The sequence below is a fragment of the Trichoplusia ni genome, chromosome 12 (assembly GCF_003590095.1).
Source record: "Trichoplusia ni isolate ovarian cell line Hi5 chromosome 12, tn1, whole genome shotgun sequence".
In the NCBI taxonomy this organism is placed as follows: domain Eukaryota; kingdom Metazoa; phylum Arthropoda; class Insecta; order Lepidoptera; family Noctuidae; genus Trichoplusia; species Trichoplusia ni.
Window position 1 is genome coordinate 401,550 of NC_039489.1, and position 18,892 is coordinate 420,441.

General features: G+C 33.6%; 4 protein-coding genes across 7 annotated transcripts in view; 3 read left to right on the forward strand and 1 right to left on the reverse strand.

The window, feature by feature from the left end:
• Positions 1-741: 741 nt before the first annotated feature.
• On the reverse strand, positions 742-5,572 carry LOC113499450 (protein phosphatase methylesterase 1). The gene is made up of 9 exons (XM_026879935.1): positions 5,318-5,572; positions 4,762-4,963; positions 3,998-4,107; positions 3,348-3,505; positions 2,945-3,035; positions 2,796-2,861; positions 2,329-2,547; positions 1,869-2,026; positions 742-1,483 (listed from the first exon to the last, which is right to left on the reverse strand). The coding sequence occupies exons 1-9, from the start codon at positions 5,389-5,391 to the stop codon at positions 1,317-1,319; spliced, it is 1,245 nt and encodes a 414-aa protein (XP_026735736.1). The 5' UTR covers positions 5,392-5,572; the 3' UTR covers positions 742-1,316.
• A 2,687-nt stretch (positions 5,573-8,259) lies between these two features.
• Positions 8,260-13,196, forward strand: LOC113499436 (zinc finger protein 570-like). The gene is made up of 9 exons (XM_026879916.1): positions 8,260-8,523; positions 8,617-8,905; positions 9,378-9,467; positions 9,551-9,604; positions 10,009-10,171; positions 10,628-10,752; positions 11,217-11,336; positions 11,977-12,118; positions 12,390-13,196. Exons 1-9 carry the CDS (start codon positions 8,389-8,391, stop codon positions 12,760-12,762), a joined length of 1,491 nt encoding a protein of 496 aa, XP_026735717.1. The 5' UTR covers positions 8,260-8,388; the 3' UTR covers positions 12,763-13,196.
• Positions 13,197-13,970: 774 nt separating this feature from the next.
• On the forward strand, positions 13,971-17,221 carry LOC113499716 (polycomb group RING finger protein 3). The gene is made up of 5 exons (XM_026880290.1): positions 13,971-14,206; positions 14,945-15,097; positions 15,814-15,953; positions 16,200-16,343; positions 16,578-17,221. The coding sequence occupies exons 1-5, from the start codon at positions 14,095-14,097 to the stop codon at positions 16,701-16,703; spliced, it is 675 nt and encodes a 224-aa protein (XP_026736091.1). The 5' UTR covers positions 13,971-14,094; the 3' UTR covers positions 16,704-17,221.
• Positions 17,222-17,697: 476 nt separating this feature from the next.
• Positions 17,698-18,892, forward strand: part of LOC113499717 (coiled-coil domain-containing protein R3HCC1L) — a 37,583-nt gene continuing 36,388 nt past the window's right edge. For 2 of the 4 annotated variants that reach the window (XM_026880291.1, XM_026880293.1), the window contains exon 1: positions 17,698-17,929. The gene's annotated coding sequence lies outside the window, so the exon portion shown is untranslated. Of the gene's footprint in view, positions 17,930-18,048; positions 18,197-18,549; positions 18,563-18,892 lie in introns of those variants that run through there. The other 2 variants (XM_026880292.1, XM_026880294.1) reach the window with 2 other exon arrangements.

Here is an 18,892-nt window from a genome sequence, read left to right on the forward strand (position 1 = left end):
ACTCTTGTGTTGAATAAAAAGTCTGTGTTAATTCAGGGTGTTAGCAATCTTCAATCCAACTCATAAAAGTTTATTTTGTACCTTAATATAGCGTTCTTTAGGTTTCTTTTGGATCACATAAATACTCGGTAGTATTTTACAGAATAGCTTTACAGTCATAATAATAGTAGCTGAAAATGATGTTCTACAAGTTCTTCGATAAAATTACGTTTTGAGATTTTTTACGTTCAAATTACGTTATAATTCCTACTACTGTGAACCTTTAGCACTTTAAACTAAAACTAACAAGACCAAATCTTTGAGATCGTTGTTTTTGAAAATGAATATAATAGATATGAAAAATTACAAATTATTTCACAATTAAATGTGATTAAAACTAACATAAAAAACAAATACTCATTGTGAGCAAAGCTTATTTTAAGATTATTTGTTACAACACTGGAGTCGAAAAATATTTTTGATCGAAGGCATGGAGCCATGTCGAAAAATATTTTTTGTTAATTACTAGTAAGTCTAGTTTTAAACGTAGGATATTTTAAGACCAGTATGTCGTGCGTTTAGTCTTGTAACAGTTGCTATCACAGGCCAACATCGGAGAGATGACCAAGTTTCAAGAGGTCTTAGATGTTGGTTGTATCAATTGGCCATTTAAAAATATCTTACGTTACTATTAGACAATCATTGCTCTTATATTTGAGCACATATTTCGCTTACTCTGATCTTAAAATACGACTGTTGATGTGGTAGAGCGAAACAGTGATACATTGCGTGTGATTTCGTCTCACTTCCACAGCTGCAGTCTGTATTTGAAGAGTTTAAAGTAAGTTTATGATTTTGATGTGGTTATGAATATTCTTGGAAGCTTGCGCGAACCAAGCTCTAAGTACAATCCGATCAGACTTATTTAAGTATACTAATATATGGTTCGTTCCTTACTAAGAGAATCTTTTACAATTGTTTCTGGTCAATGTATTTGAGTGAGCGTTTATTATCTATGACAATTCTCTTTGCTAGCGTAAATCAAATAAGAAAGTAATTTTGAGAATAATCGTCTAGATTTTTTACTATGTTGAAATCATCTCCAGTTTTACCAGATTCAACTGAATACTGAATGTTTACATTTAGTACTTTATTGCGCTCCAAATTGTAAAATATACTATTACAAAGATTTAAAACTTTCGATATTTGAGTAAAAAAGAAAGGCATGAAATACCTGTTTCTAACTTATATAGGCAGCCCGAGCTGACCTTAGCTGCTTTAACAGATGAAAAAGCTCGTAACAAATAGAATGGTCATAGCCTCGTAGCCCGTCCCGCCTAGCAGCCGGGCACGGCCGCGACCAGCTGCATGTGCTGGGCGGCGGCGGTGGGCGCGGACAGGCGGTGCCGCAGCGCGAAGGCGGCCACGACGCGCGCCACGTCGCCCGGCGAGTCCTCGTGCACCGCGTGCCCGCAGCGGGACAGGACTTGCATTTGGAATTTACCTGGAATCATTCAACAAATTCTATTTATTCAAGTGAAATTCTTTACGCATGGTTGTCTTGAGGAGTGAGCTGGTGAATGCGTGACGTTAGGGTTATGAAAAGTGTGATCGAATGAAACGAACGGGATCGACAGGGCAATGTAAGAAAGAGAAAGCAGTGCACGCGCGCTTTTTTATCTCTTCCTTATAGCTCGCACCACTAAGCACAGTGGAGTTCTATATTATTAATTTTCCTTTCCATTTTTACTTTCGTTTTTTTATTTTATTTCTTAGCATAAATATTAGTTGCTTGGTTGTTCCATATACGGAGGGGTTGTTACACCTAAGCTCCATACATTCAATACTTGTAGCATCTATCATCTATCTATCATATTATGTGTATGTACCCTGCATCTGGCCGACGGTGAGGTCTCGGTCGAGGCCGTCGATGTTGGCGAGCAGCAGCAGACGCGGGGCCCGCACTCCCAGGAAGGCGGCCGACAGTCCGCAGAACCAGCCCGCCCAGTGACGCTCCGTGCGGGACAACTCGATACGCCAGGCGTAGCTACACACAGGGTGAAAGTTACTTTAGGATTGTATAGATTACTATACTTTGCCTTAAGCCTTACCTAAGCCTTACAGTTAGCACAATGAAGCGGTTAAGACCCACAGGATCGCCACTTTGTAGTGCTTGTCTACAACTATAGCAGACGGCTGATTTTATATTTAATAATAAATGCTGACTTGAGCTCATCCTTAGTCTGTTGGATTGTGGAAACTCATTAGGTTCGAATTTTAGTTGAGTAATGAAAATGAATTTATAACCAAGACTATCCATATGTCCATGAAAACGAAGATTTGGCTAACCGTGCAGCGGTCCCCGCGCCATCGCCCAGCGCGGCGGGCGCGAGGAAGGCGGCGGGCGGCGCGGCGGGCGCCTCGGCCTCCTCGGCGTCGGGCAGGTCGCTGTCCTCCTCGGCGATGCTGTCGGCGCGGGGCGCGGCGCGCGCGGCGGCGGCCGCGGCCTGCGGGGGCTCCGGCGTGTAGCACTCCACCTCGTTGGTGGCCAGCAGGCCTGTCTCGCAACTGGAAGCAATGTTACCAATATATAAGTTCTAAAAAGAAAATAAAAATACTATTCTTAACCTATGGTGTCCTAATGTAAGTCTCGAACCAACCTTTGAGGTTGGTCAATTCATCCTGTAATCGTTTCTTGAGCTTATAATACTATTATAAAAGATTGATTAATATCGAAGAACTTCTTTGGTTGAAAAAAGTCAGTACCATTAAAGAAGTGTGTTTATCAGCATACAATAAAGATATACCCAACTCACTTGACAATTTGACTCGGCATCGAAACTTTCGCCGAATCTACGTTACGCACTTGACCACTCCGCACACTGTGAAATTAAAACATACAAATATTAGTTTTATTTTATCTAAGAACATTTGTAGGCATCACTTATGATAATAATATACTTACCACCACTCTATAGCGTGTTCAATGCTCTTGAAATGTGTGGGTCGACTCCTCAAAAAGTTTTGCATACTCGCCAATGCATCCATTGCAGTACCTATAGCAAATATATTAACAAAATGTGTTATTAATATTATCTTTTAAAAGTAAATGTTAATGTTATTCTACATTTTTACCATGTTACTGACAACAGCACATTCATTACAATATCCGCATTTCAGTATTTGAACCCTTGACGTTAATTAATATCCAGTAACATGGCATTTACTTAACATTCATAACACACGCCTATTTTTGACGGTCCTCCTAAACACTCTGGCTGACAGAATACTCAATTTTTACTTAATTTTTTGACAATCAATCTATTTCAAATATATTATGTTTAACTGTATGTTTAATACCCCCTTACCTTCGACGACATCAATGACCGCGATCCCATGCACGGCGTGTTCTAGCGAGGGCGTGTGGGCCACGCGCACTGCCACTGCGCCGCCCATGGAGTGTCCCACCAGCAGCAGCGGCGGCAGGCCCTCGCAGAACAACTTGTGCAGGACCTGCTCCACATCACTGCAAGTGTATAAACCTTACTATAGTCGATGCGCCATATGATATGTGAATGATAGGCAATAATTGACAATCATAGTGAAGTCGCCAAACGAAAGTTTTTGACTGCTTAAGAAATTTGCATAACAACGAATAATTATGAGAACTGTCATGCATATCATCATGAGGTGCATCAACTATAAATATGTATAGTATATTTATCAAACTAGAATTTATGATAGGTGTAGTGTATCTGATCAGATATTCAGTTGATCTACAAAAGACAACACATTATTAACTAAGATTTTTATATCTACTAAGTAAATAAGCAAGGTGAAGTTAATATTGTGTTATAGCTTTTGATAACACACACAAATAAAACATGTTAATGGGAAAACCAAAACAGTAGGAATGAGCATAAATCCTTTAAGCTGTCATCAGTTAACTTTAAGTATTATTGACATTGCACGTCCATATGTACATTTTGTAGGAATAAATAGCAGCATTAGAACTTACCGCACAAGTGTTTCAATGCTCAGGTCGTCTGGATTTGTGACAACTGTCTCTCCGTGACCCCTCAGGTCTATTGATACTACTTGGCAATGGATCATACTGGTTATCTCTTCCTGGAATAAGTAAAGAAATATTACTACTTTTTGTGTATAGCATCTTTAAATTATCATAAATGAAGTATTCAAGTGATTTGGGATTTGTATAAGTTACTAGCTGACCCAGCAAACATTGATTTGCCTAATGAACTATTTCTAGTTGTATGTATTTTTAATGCCAAATTATAAAAAAATAAAAGCAAAAAATTTTGTCCAAAAAAACAAAATATATGTTTTTATTGTGAGCAACCCTTAACACTTAGGGGTATAATAGATATTAGTTGTTTCTCAGACCTACTGAATACGCATATAGAATTTGGTAAAAATCGGTTAAGCCGTTTCAGAGGAGTACAGTAACTGACATTGACGCAGGAATTTTATATATAAGATAATATCATAATGAATGCTTGGGGGAAGCCTTTGTCCAGCAGCGAACCTCAATATTCTAAATTGATATATTTATATTGATAAGTGTTTCGTAATTTTACTGCTATGATACAAGGCTCAAAGGGAAGAAGAAAATTAATTTTAAAATTTCATTACAGTTCATTTGCACCTATGGAACAAAGCCAAAGCCAGACCCAAATTTTTCAACAATGGCCACATTTAACTAGCCCTGTTATTTAAACAAAAAATAATAGAGCTAGCAGCTTATTTAATAAAATGACTTACAGTGAACAAAGCCCAACTAAGTCCAGAATATCCTCCGCCATGCAGCGTCACTATCCTGGGCCTGTCTGGGTGGTCAGGGTCCGGAGACATGTACACCTTGAAGGTCCCTCCTTCTGTCTCCACATCAACCTTCCTCTGGAAATACTCCTTCCACGATACTGGCGTGTAGTCCTTACGGCGGCCAGCACCAAAGGGCGCCATCCTGAAAAACGGATTTAATTCCTTTTGAACTGCTTTTTGGAGTTAGGATTTTGTTAGTAAATATAAGATTAAAAGGTTTTGATTATGATTTAGGTAGAATCGCGAGTACATTATTGGGTTATATATACAATACATACATGTACAATTTAAAACTCATAATAAAGAAGTAAATCGTGTGAATGTTACACCAAAACAAAGTAACTTTCTCACGTAATTTCAACCGTGACAATGATTTACAATAGAGATGTATTCTTATAATAATCTTGCAGTATTTTGTGTACATTGGTTAAGTCATACTCATGAAAATGCGTGTTTTTTTGTAATATTCTTTTTGATGTCCATCTTAAACTCTTACTTTGATTTTCCAGAACTTTTGGGGCATCTTGGCGGCAATTTGTTTTTCATTATAGTTTTCTGAAGAGCGGACATGGTTTCGAAGTAACTTTACTTTAATATCCTTATTATTACTAAAGCGCTCAACGATATTACATTGAACAATCACACAATATTTGTTTTTAAATTGTTATCATTCCAGGATTCACCCGGTCCTCCGACATTTTAGCAAATTCTTGATTAACTTATACCACAGGTAAAAATCGGAATACCTTAATTAAGGGTCTCAAAATTACTAATCGACTAAAACTACTGATTGACTGATTTTAAGACACTCCTGACAATTTATAAATTTTTGCATCGCAGTGATAGGCAAATTGGACAGAAAGGTTTTTTATAATAAATAAGACTCAAACAAACTTCGAGGTAATTATTTCATGAACAGAAAAACTATCAGCCCCGTGAAAAATCTACTAAAGTGCTATTGATTTTCTAGCATGCGAACAAAAACCGGTAAAATCTAAATGTTGCAAGATCCGATGACGACCAAAACAATAAAAATGTTTTGACACATACGTTTTCGAACGTGTCGTGAAATTTGTTGTTTTTTGTACTTACATTGCAAAATGAAAATAGGTGCTTGTTTATTTTCGGTACTAACAGTGTCCAACAGTATTTAAACTTTAAAAATGTTCTTGAAATTTCAACAATAAAACTGAACTATCTCAGTAACTATGGCGGAAATATTTAATCCGTTTAAAATTTGTCGAATATGCCTCGGAAACAATAATGAAATATACGATATATTTTCTACTTTTTATGTGAGAAGAAACACTTTATATTGCGATGTGATATCATATTGCACTAAACAAAAGGTTATACCTTCCCAACCACCTGAATCTACATGATTTTAAAATGGATTATGTTTTCCCTTAATTAGAACTGAATTAATATTTTCAGGCTCACTCTGACGATGGTCTGCCTCCCTTTATATGCAGTAGATGTAGTATATTCTTAGAGCGTGCTTTCGAATTCGATTTACAATGTGAAGAAAGTGAGAAAAAATTAAAAGTACTTTTTCTGTACAACAGCTAACAATAAGCTAATGGTGGAACCAATGAATTTCCCTTGCAATAAAAAAAAGTATATTATGTCTGTGACAAGGTTGATTTGTGCCAGGTAATTATTCAAACAATTTAGCTATACTCTCTGCTATTGGACTTTTAGTATTTATACAAACACATATTTCAGCGAAACATTTCATTTATTCTATTTTTAATATGTTAAGTACTGTTTGTTAAAATGTAACTTAAACCCAGTGCAGAATAAATTGGTTTTAAGTCACATTTCTTTTTTAAACTTTACGTTTATGCTGAAACACACCAAGATCGCTTGCGTTTTCTCTAGCCCCTTAACAAAATAGACTATAGGCTTCTTGCTAAATGCAATATAAGTACAATAATGAAGAGTGGCAGCACACAATAAGTAGAGTGGTAGCTCTCACACAACTGCAATAATATTATTTTAGGAGGTGGTCTCTCTAGCACAAAATAATGCATTACTCCTTTTATGTGCACTTTGAAACTACTCATATGTTTTTATTTTTATTTGCAGATAATGGATACCCATCATTCCAGAATTAGAGGGCCTATTTTAATGGCCCAATACTGAACAGTACTTTATAGAAATGAGTTTTTTAAAGACTTTATTGTTTATCTGCTAGGTGATAGTGTTTTTTTTATTGCTATGAAGGCTGTAAAATAATTCTGGAGATGTATTTGGTGTTTTATGATTTGATAATGCACACATTATCTTGTGATTGTCAATCATATTTGTTTAGATGGAGTACTGATTGTAAAATTTCATATTTTAGGGCTAAATTATTTTTAACTAATGCCCTAAATATTTATTAAATTGGATGATTGTAACACTCTCTTAATTGTGAACATTTATGTATGTTATTTGTATCATACTTTGATGTTTGATCTTAGATTATTTAATTAGCAATAGTTGATCACCATGACTGTATTATATCAGGTTAAAACATGAAAAAATAATTACTTTGTCATTTAAGAGGTTTCTTTTTATATTGTAGACCTTGTTGAGAACTTTAAACTAAAATGTGATAGGGTATCTACCAGGGGCGGATGGGGTATCTACCAGAGGCTTATTATTATTATGCTTCTATTATGATGATTGTATATTGTGTTACTTGAGTTAGTACCTATAATGTACTTATTTTGTGATATAATCGTTTAGTATGCTAAAAATATAGGCATGACATGAAGGAAAATGGATGTAAAAATAACTTAATACATGTAAGCTATTCTTATCCTATCCTAATATTATTTACGTGATATTAATACCACATTATAAGATTTTATACTTTCTCATGCATGTAATAATTAAGTTTTATACTGTAATCTAGTCACATAAATATTCGTGTCTGCAAAGTTAAGACGTGATACTAGTATATAATAAAATACTACTAAAATATAATAAAATGGTGAGACTTCTTACATGCTTGTCATTTTTTGCTTTCGCTTTTGCTTTCTTCCGAGGAGGATTCGTTATTTGAACACACGTAACCTTTATTTGAGGATTTTCTTGTATTTTATATTATTTTATTATGGAAGTCGTATATACATACGCCAGAACTAATATTTAATAATTAATTAATATTATAAATTCCCGCTCTTTTTGTTACAACTCACAAGTATTTTTTTTTAATAAATGTTTCAATTCAATTCAGTCTTTATTTCTCTCATAGCTTTGTGTAATCGACTAAAATTTTTTTTTATAATTTTGTTGCGGAAAATCTATTTCAACGAGTTATAATAACTCAATTAATTTCAAGCATTATACTCATTTATTTAGGAAATTAAATAATGTTTGTTTATGAACGAAACGCTGTGTTGACAATGTCAATTGTTTGGTTTTGTCATTTTTTGACATGACATTTGTTTGCATTGCATTGACGATCGACCACCGTTCTACTAAAACGTTATTTATTTTATGAAGAAAATTATTATCCTTATTTGAATCATCTCAAATATACAACCAATATTAAGACTTAAAAAATAAAACACAATTATGGCGTTAGACTTCAAAAGAATATGTCGAATTTGTTTAGAATCAGATAAACAAACATACGATATTTACACCAGTTTTTATGTGAAAACAAATACAATTTATTGCGATATGTTATCATATTGCACAAAACTAAAGGTATATATGAATTTCTATGGCTAACTTCTTATTCATATCATTGAATTTTAATAAACAGTAGTTTATCTTACATTGTTCTAAATCTATTTCTAGCCCAGCTCGGAAGATGGTTTACCGCGCTTAATTTGTAAAGAATGTTCTCGACAACTGAAACGTACTTACGCTTTTAATGTACAATGCGAAGAGAGTGAAAAGAAGTTAAAATCTATACTATCCAAACCCCCTGAAGAAGTAAAGACAAATGGCTGTAGTGATGGCAGTGGTGCTATTATTAAGGATGAACTAGATGTCGATAGCATTAAGGATGAGGCCGCTTATGAAATAAGTGACGAGTTAATCACAACACTAGATGGTAAAGAAATTAAGGGTAAAATAAAACTTGGTGAGTTGTTTGTCTATTTATGTTGGTACTAGCTTTTCGCCCGCAGCTTTGCCCGCGTCGAGGTCGGTTATATCGCATTTCCAAGAGAACTCTTTAAAAGTCCGGGATAAAGACTATCCTATGTTCTTTCTCAAGGTCAACTCTATCTCTGTGCCAAATTTCATTAAAATCAGGTTCAGTGGTTTAGACATGAAAGCGTAACAGACAGACAGACAGCTACTTTCGCATTTATAATATTAGTAGGGATTTATTTTTCATGAGTAAGTAATGATATTTTACTGTAAAACTAATTTATCTAATAAGGCTAAGGATAGTATAAGAGGGCCAATGGGTAACAAGATTTTTTCCCTTCTTAATTAAATTAAATTTAACTTCAACTCATTAATACTGAAGTAAAAATATTATTCATGAAAACTAATTCAATATGTTATATTACTGAATGTAATTTCTAATAAGCTAACATTTGTTTCAGAACCTTTATTAACTGATGATGGTAATGACAGTAGCTGGGATGCCGATGATGATAATATTATTCTAGAAGAAATTAAAATTAAGAAATTAGGTATTTGATTTTATTTCATATTTTGGGGCTTAAACAACATTTCTATTGAAGTAACATATTTATGTGTTTTATTTCATTTTCAGAAAAAGGATTGAGTGAAGAAAAGCCTAAAAAGAAAAAAGGTCGAAAGAAAAGAGGTGAGTTAACAGACTTAAAATGAGATATTTATGAGCTAGACCCACTAATAATAAAACTAGTGCAAAAAACAGTTTCTTATTTTGGTAAATAATTACTTCTCCTTCTACCTTCTCAAAACCTCTTCTTTTATAGAGTAGTATCCCATTTTTATCTCAAGGTTAAGTAATCCAATACTTATTATTTTTTTTTACGTCATCCCATATTATGGAATGAAATCTTTGTGTCGCTAACATTCTTGTCACACCAATTATGGATAATTGTGTTATTCATGCTTGTCCTACGCGGGGATCAAACCCGTGACACGTCGCGCTCAGTGGGTTTAACCTGGCTATCAGTGCAGTCCGATTCATCCATCGTAGGTTAAGGCTTCGGTACTTCAATAACATTAGCCTTTCTATTTCAGTATACTTAGAGGGAGAAGTACCTTCATTACCAGAGAGCAAGTTGCCGCACCAGTGTGATATATGTGGCAAGTTCCTGAGCACCAAGAGCAATCTGAAGGCACATAAACTATGTCATACGGATCTCAGACCTTATATATGCTCTGAGTGTCCTGCTACTTTTAGGTAATACTGTATAAATTAATTATAAATTTATAATGCTTATTATCACACTTATATTATAAATGAGCCAGTATGTGAGTGTGCTTGTATGTTTGGTACCTCGTCTCGCCGAAACGGCTGGGCCGATTGCGATGAAATTTGGTATGGAGGTAGCCCGTTTTTTTGCACGACAACGTAAATACTGCTTTCATCTGACTCCGTTAAAGGAGTGTAATGGATTTTCAGTTATATCGACCAAAATCGAAACGAGGGAAATGACGAAACGAAACGATTTCAAAATGAATCATCCTCACGACATTACAGTACTATAGTTATTATAAATTTCGTACAATACATATTATTTAAACATTCAATAATAGTGCAAAACAATCAACTAAAATTTTAGGATCCTTATAAAATTTGGTACAAGATAAGATTAAACAGAAACAACATAGTTAATATACATTGAATTAATTACAGAGGACACAGTGCCTTGTTCCAACATAAGAAGGTGCACACGGGCGAGACGCCGTACCACTGCGAGTACTGCCCCAAGCAGTTTAGACGACGCACCGGTCTCGTTAACCATATACGAATGCATAAAGGTATAATAGCATACTTAATTAAGTATTGAAAAATTCAAACTAACAACAAGTAACTCTTGAAAAGATATTAAAATTTTTCAAGGGGTATAGCCCTTGAAAAATTTTAATATCTTTTCAAGAGTTACATCACAAGTTTGTTTATATTTGATCCTGAAAACATTATGGCTACTTGTTGCCCAGAATAGTGTCTGTTCTGTTATGATGTCATAAACAAGTAAAAAACAGTGTGAAAGTAATACGAAATTCGAAAACTAATATTATTATGTGACTTGAATGTTTTTGAAACCCCCTCGCAACACAATCAATTAATTCCTTAATGCGTAGTTCAAAAATAACATTGACCAATGAATTTCTTTGATGGTCTTCAAATAGTAAAGTGTGTGATACTATCCAATGGAATGGCAATTAGTTTGTAGTCTGCTAGATGCAGATGTTTTTAATGTTAAATATTTTCGTTTTTACAGGGGAAAAACTATATAGCTGTGAATTGTGTTTCAAAACATTCGTACAAAGTTCCCAACTATCGATACACATGAAGCGGCATAAAGGAGATAAGCCATTTTTATGTCAAGTCTGCGGCAAAGGTAACTATCATACAGCCCCTATAAACTTAATGGTGCATGAAGGTTTATTGTCTTTTAGATAAGTTTAGAAAAATAAAGGTAATAAAATTGTTGACTGGAAATAGAAAGTTATGTAGATACGTCATAATATTCGTTATATTAGAATAGCGACGTATTATTCAGTAAGAACAAAATATTATTATGGGATAAAAGTTTGTCCTTTCCTTAATATTAAATGCGGACAATATTACATACATTGTTCTGAACCCAAAGGAAGTTGCTAAAGCACTTGTGAAATGAAATTCAGAATCAACGAAGGTACCACAAACACCCAGACCCGAGACAATGTAGAAATGTGATTTTTTACATTGACCCTGCCGGGGATCGAACCCGGGATCTGAAAGCTAGCGACACCTTGAAACCGGTGCGTACGCCACTCCACCACGAAGGTCGTATGTATGAATTACCATTGAAATCATGAGATCATTGGTGTGTAGGAAAATTGAATTGTTGTTTGCTGATACAGAGATATCTGTATATATGTATAAACTAGCTGTTCCAGCAAACGTTGCCATAAATTAGTTTTTGATTATATTTCTAACTGACGCAAAATCCCGTTAATTTTATCGCCTACATTTGAAATTTCCTGTCTATCCCCCAGGGTTCCCGATCAAGGCCGAGCTGAAGGTGCACCAGCGCATCCACAACGGCGAGAAGCCCTACTCCTGCCACCTCTGCGCCAAGACCTTCGCGACGTCTGGAAACCTGTCCATACACGTTAGGATACATAATAAGGAAGTTAGGTGAGGAGTCACGCAGTAGATAACTCGATTTTTAAGGAAACCCAAGCCCAGATTAAAGACTCGTGTATAAGAAAAAATACTTATGACCATGTTTCTATCTTGTGTATTAAGAACAATACATAGTCCTTTTAATTATACATTGAAAATATTCCTTTGTCACACATTGCAAGGTGTTAGAAATTTCTCATTGAGACATAAAATGTGATCTTTATTTTCCAATCCCATTTTATAAACAACTAAAATTTGTTCTTATACGATATTAAATTTCTAGATACAACTGCAAAGAATGTCAACGCGGCTTCGTTACGTGCAGCGCATACAACGTCCACGTTAAAAGGCACAAAGGCCAAAGAGACTACCACTGCGAATGCGGGAAGACATTCTACACGTCATCAGCATTAAAACAACACAAAGTTGTTCATACAGGCGAAAAGAAATACCAATGCAAGATATGCGATAGAAAATTCACACAAACTAGTCATTTAAGCCGCCATTTTAAAAGGGACCACGTGAAACCGAACGCGCCCGTACCGTCGTCCGAACATTATAAAGTTGTGTTGCCAGAGAGTAAAACTGTATTTAATTTATTAGATGGGGCAATACAGAAAGCGAATGTCGCTGATGTTAAGTGTGAAGGTTCTTAACAACTTTGTTTGCTGGTGTCAGCTATTTGGATAAATATAGTCTCAATGATTTTCAAGGCTTTTGTGCGCCTATCTATACCGAGTATAATCTTAGAAACGGGTGGACTGATTTGGATAAGGTTTACACAGTATAATAGATAGGTAATACCGCCATACTAACAACACTGCCACGGGCCGCCGCTAACATAAGTTTGTATACAATTATATTTTAACAAGAATCTACCTCAGCAATACAACTTTTATCGTAAAGGTTTTTCATTGTTTTGAAGTCGGGATACTTAAAAGGTAAACATTGCATTATGTTGCAGAATATAATATAGTTTGCTGGAGAAAGAAATCATAATATTAATTTATTTAATTACTTTTAATTAAAAATAACAATCGTGTGTTCTTTTTAACTTTTCACTTATAGACTGAAAAAACCGCAAGCTTAAACGGACTGTTTTGTTAAATAATTATTATATTTATCTTTGCAAATATTATTTATTTATTAATGTAGTCAAAACAATCGGATTTCATTTTTTTTGTATTAATACCAACATAGAAGAATTTGTAAATTAATAAAACTTTATTTGCGTGATCTATTTATTTTGTGTAATACGCTAAAAATTAATAAAAGAAAACCTATATGTATGCATTTTAAAACTGAATTTAACTATAAAGAGATAAATTAATATTTTTATAAAGAAAACTAGTATCGATTGTACTAGATTAAGTTACCAGTCGTTGATATTATGTGCTAGAAGTAAAAAGTAAAGAGATTTATTACTTAACGTTAATATTGTGGAAAAAGATGTGTGTATAATAAAATAAATTTGAATATGAATTGTTTTATTTATGATGTTATTTCCACAACATATTTTTTATGATTTCTTGAGGGTTATGGGCCTTAGTCCATATCTTTCAAAAAATCTAGTGATATTTTAACAGTTTAGTACAAAGAATTATAAAATAAACTACGATCGAACGGTAAATCGTTTATTGATCTTTAGAAGTACGTTTTGATATTGCTAATTCACAATTTGTTAACTTTATGTTGGACTATGTAACTTATTTGCCTAGAAGTACCTTATATATTACGAAATAAGCAATTTATGCATTTCAAAATATAAAATTTTATTTTTTCACTATAAATTTATAATCGAAACAAACTTTTCCTTTGCTGTGGATGATTTTTAATCTGTAAGGCATGAGGAAAAGCGAAACGGATTTGAAGTATTCCGAAGTGTTGAGTTGTTGACTGTAGACTTTGCATTTATGTTCTAATTTTTTTATTTTCTAACCGCTTTATGTTAGTTTCACTAATGTTTTTGACGCCACCTTAGTTTTAGGATGACCATGGAAAGGAGGATAAAGTTAAAAACATTGAACAGTCACATTACTTGCAAAATATGTCGCGGTTACTTTATCGACGCGACCACAGTTACTGAGTGTCTTCATACGTGTTAGTATTATTCTATTTTATTGATATTTAATCGATTTTTGCTTAAAAGGGTTATTAAACACATTATACATTTGTTTACTGCTGATATGGTTCAGAAAACAAAGACACCTATTGCCATTTTGTTGTTGTTTTATCGCATCGACCTGCTGTAATCAATCGATAAGTTTTTCCGCTTTCTGATTATTTTTAAAAGATGAATTACAGATCCTTTGCATGCCTAATTAGAAATAAACATATTCTTCTGCCTTTTCTAAGTTAAGCCTAACCAGTTTAGGCTAGAAATGAACACAAGTTGCCTTGCATTTGCACTTGTGTTATTGATGGCTTAATAGTAAAATTAAGAGCAACATTCTGTATTTTAATAGTGTTTGAGAAGATATTCCTTTGTATGCAGTAAAGACCTTTAGATTTAGGACTTATCATAAACCTTTAAAACACAATTCAAGACCAAGACCTAAAAAATATGTATCATTCTGGTCCAGTAAATAAATACACCATGCCCTTAAATTATACTGAAAGGAACTTCATTTATTCTTATAAATAACTCTAGGTTCAAAATTGACAACACAAAGCAATATTGACTCTATCAATACTGAATAGAAGGTTTATTAAAAAGTGGCGGGTGATTTTTTTTTCTCAATGCCAATAAAGTACTTTCACTTCAAAAATCTAATATCAAACACAGCCTCCTTTAACTTTTGATACACAAGTATGAACAGCATTCTGCTTCCATTCCAGTTTGTAAAAGCTGCCTAGTGAAACATTTAGAGGAGAACAACACATGTCCAACATGCAACATAGTGATACACCAATCCCACCCGCTCCAGTACATCAGCTTCGACCGGACAATGCAGGACATTGTGTATAAGTTAGTGCCAGACTTGCAGGACAGTAAGTATGATGTAATCGATTTTGGGACATGATAGCATCATCACATAAGGATATATATCATCACATCATTATCACAGGGAAATTATATTATTATGATTTAAGAATATACTTAGGTAAGACAAAAGTCTTAACCTAAAATTCAATGAAGTATTATTAAATATAAGCATAGGCCAACATGCAAAAAGGCAATTGCAATTTATAGCTAGCTCAAGTTAAAAAAGCCTTAATACGTATAAATTACGCGTAACGATGTTTGTCTGCATTGGACTCAACAAAAACCAATTTGTACACAATGAGCAATTTGATCCTACTGGAAAGATGAGATAGCTTGATATACTAGATTTTTGTCTTTATTGCTGGCATCATTTCTTACCCGACCGCGGTACGGAGTTCGCGAAGTCTTCTACTAAAATCCTACTTGAATACCTTTCAATATAAATATTTATGATAGTTATAGTAATTTTTGTAAGGCGAATTCATATTTATTTATTAATAACGGTTAACTAACTCATATTTATGGGTGGGGTTGCTTCTCAAACGAATGTCAATACAAGGCGCAACCCCGCGGGCCGCGGCCTAAAATACATTTGATAATTAATTCCAGAATTAAGATAGACTTTGTCTAAACACATTGGAACCATCAGCTAATATAATAACACCACAAGAAAAAGTCTGTTATTTTATTCTATATTCTTATCAGCGACCGTTGCTTTCAGATGAAATAAAACGTGAGCGCGACTTCTATCGGGCCCGCAACTTGCCCTGCCCCAAGGATGCGGCTCTCGCAGCCGACAAGCCCGGGGCTGACGAGCCGGAGCAGCAGGATAACACCGACTGCCATCGGAAGGATGAACAGGTACAGGAACTGCTAAAATAGACAATGAAATATCTAAAAATGCTAAAGAAACAATCAATTGTTTGTCCTGCAATAGTACAATGATATTTAATAGGCTAAGAGTAGACATGATTCAAACAGTACAACCTGAATGGTTGTATAAAAATGTTTCTAATTATTGTCAATTATAATTATTCAGCAGTTTTACTGGATTTTGATCATTTTTAATTATTTTGGTTCATGACTGTGTATCTGTCTGTGTTTTAGGTTAATGTGTGCCTGGAGTGCATATCAACATCCCTGAGAACACTGAAGCGAAGCTTCATCCGGTGCTCAGCTCAGGCCACCATTACACACCTCAAGAAGTTTATAGCTAAGAAGGTTTTAAGTGGTATGGAAAAGTATAGAGATGTGAGTATGCTTTATGGTTTTTCTGGCAATTTTTAATATATACCTTTTATTTTTTCACATACCTATTATTGTGAATTCAAATTAATAAAAAAACACTTTTTTTCTTTAAATGCAAATTGCGATATCATTGATGATATTTTGTTAAATTAAATTATTCTATGTATTGTTCCAATTATTTAAAATATTTTATTTTTTATTTTTAATATGGCTTCCTAACTATCTTTTCTATTCCAGATTGATATACTATGTAACGACGAATTATTAGGCAAGGATCACACGTTAAAGTTCGTGTACGTAACGCGCTGGCGATTCCGTGATCCACCACTCAGACTGCAGTATAGACCTAAGATCGATTTGTAGGCGACATAGATATTTTTATATGTGTTGTGTGCAAACAACACTACTAGATTTTTATATGTGTCCTTATCAAACTAGGCAACCTGAAAAAAAAAACAGTGAAGACAGATAGACCAATGATATTTGCTTTTGTTATTGTCCGAATGTTATTGATTAAATCAAATAATATTTTCCTTAATGCCATGTTGCATGGCCCAAATAACAATAATTTTAATGAAACTGCATGAGGCTGTTTATAGGATGCCTAGTACACAAACATTTAAAAAAAGAAATTAAATAACCTATGTTTTAAGATTCCTAGAAATTAAATAATTAGTTTAAATTTATTTTCCTCAAGTCAAATGGTTTTAGTTCAAGTAATGTATTAGTTCAATTAATTCCCCTGTTTTTATGTTTATTAATGTAAATTAATTTAGTTTCTGTTAGTTTCGTTTTAATTGATATCTTGGTTATTATATGGTAATACTAAAATTAGGCTAATTAAATGGAAATCTCCCAGGAATGGTAAAAGTATTTACAAATACGTCTTTTTATTTTTCCTATATTTTTTAGTTCATGAAGTTGTATTTTAAGTTGTAACTAAACAAATATTTAATAAAGTGAAATTTTATTAATTTTTCTTTTTCACTTGTGTGACTCTTTGTATTTTTTGAAATTTTACTATGGTCTGTTAGTAATCGTCTTCAATAATTACTACAGCCTACAGGTGTTTTCTTCATTCATGTGAGTACTAGCATAGTCGAGAAAAGGCAGATTCAGATGATACATTTACAGCTTTACTTTTAAAATTTGAAAAGCTGTCTTTTTGTAATTGCAATAAGACATTTAAATTTTTAAGTAAATATATTTATTGCTGCCGTGTTCTAAAATATTTTTAAAGAAGCGTTTTTTTTAAACTTAGTGAGTACCGGTTTTTAAAATCGACTATTATGCAAATTACCGGCAACTAGCCGCATCACTAGCTTTGACATTTGCGGTATCAATGTGTGTGTAAATGCATCTGTATTTATTTATAGTACTCCGTGTGTGGGTAATATGAAAATGGATGGCTGATAGATTCCCGTTTGGCACGTGAATAGATATTTTTATTTAATTATTAGTAATTACCATTTGTCCATCAAGCTGGGTGCCAAAACAGTAGAACGTTTCCTCAGCCTAGCAGACGACAACTTTGTCGAAGATGTCATCGAAGACTTAAAATGTTTTATAGCCGAAGAAAAACTTGACAGGTAAACAATTTTATCTTTATTGTTATTCATGAGTAAAGCTCTCAATGTTAACATTTCGTTGATAATAATTACTGAAAATCTGAGGTTAGGGAGCGTTAAGTATGATGCGGTTGTAATGTAGTTATTTCTTAAATATTTTCAAGGTTATTGTGTGTCAAGCGCAAACGAACGTAGGTCGCAAATCAAATGATGCGAAACTAGATGACACCTTGAACAGTTTAGCATATTCATGGAGCGGTAAAAAGTGCGGCAACGTGCTGTTTCCGGGTTCGTGCAATACATTTAATAAGCATTACATACCGGTATCATATTTACTATCGTTAGTTCTGCTGTAATAATCGATCCTGTACTGCAATTTTAATTACGCCGGGTTTTGGTATATATTATTTGTATCCTGTCTTCTTATCGTAAATAATAATCTGTATCTGTTATGTGTAATAGCTGTATTACTAGTGTTCAGTCAATGTTAAACATTTATTGAATTGTTGTAGGCAATTTCATTACATTGCGAAATTACATAGCAATAAAAAAAGAATTCAATATTTTATTTTTAAAACCTTTATTTTTTCTGTCGTAAATTATTTAATGCTGTATTGATTATTGTTTTAAAAATATTACAGATTTCAATAAAAGGTCAGTGAATATTTATTTAATACTCTATTTTGAGTGATTAATACTACATTGAATTATTCAATCCACTAATATATCACCTCTAGATCTTGTTAGTGAATCACAAAAACTATATTTTTTATTTTTCATTTCCACACTGTAAATCTACAAAAAAAAAATGCAATAGACAGTAGTCTTTCTTTAATTCTATTTTCAAACTACATCTTTAGGAACCATAAAAGCTTTTCCAGGCCATTTATTTTTTTTTGCCACTTTTTTCTGCTGCCTTGACAAACAAGTTTCTTTAAAAAAAATATGTTACCTTTTATCAAAATTAAAAAATGTTATTGTTTT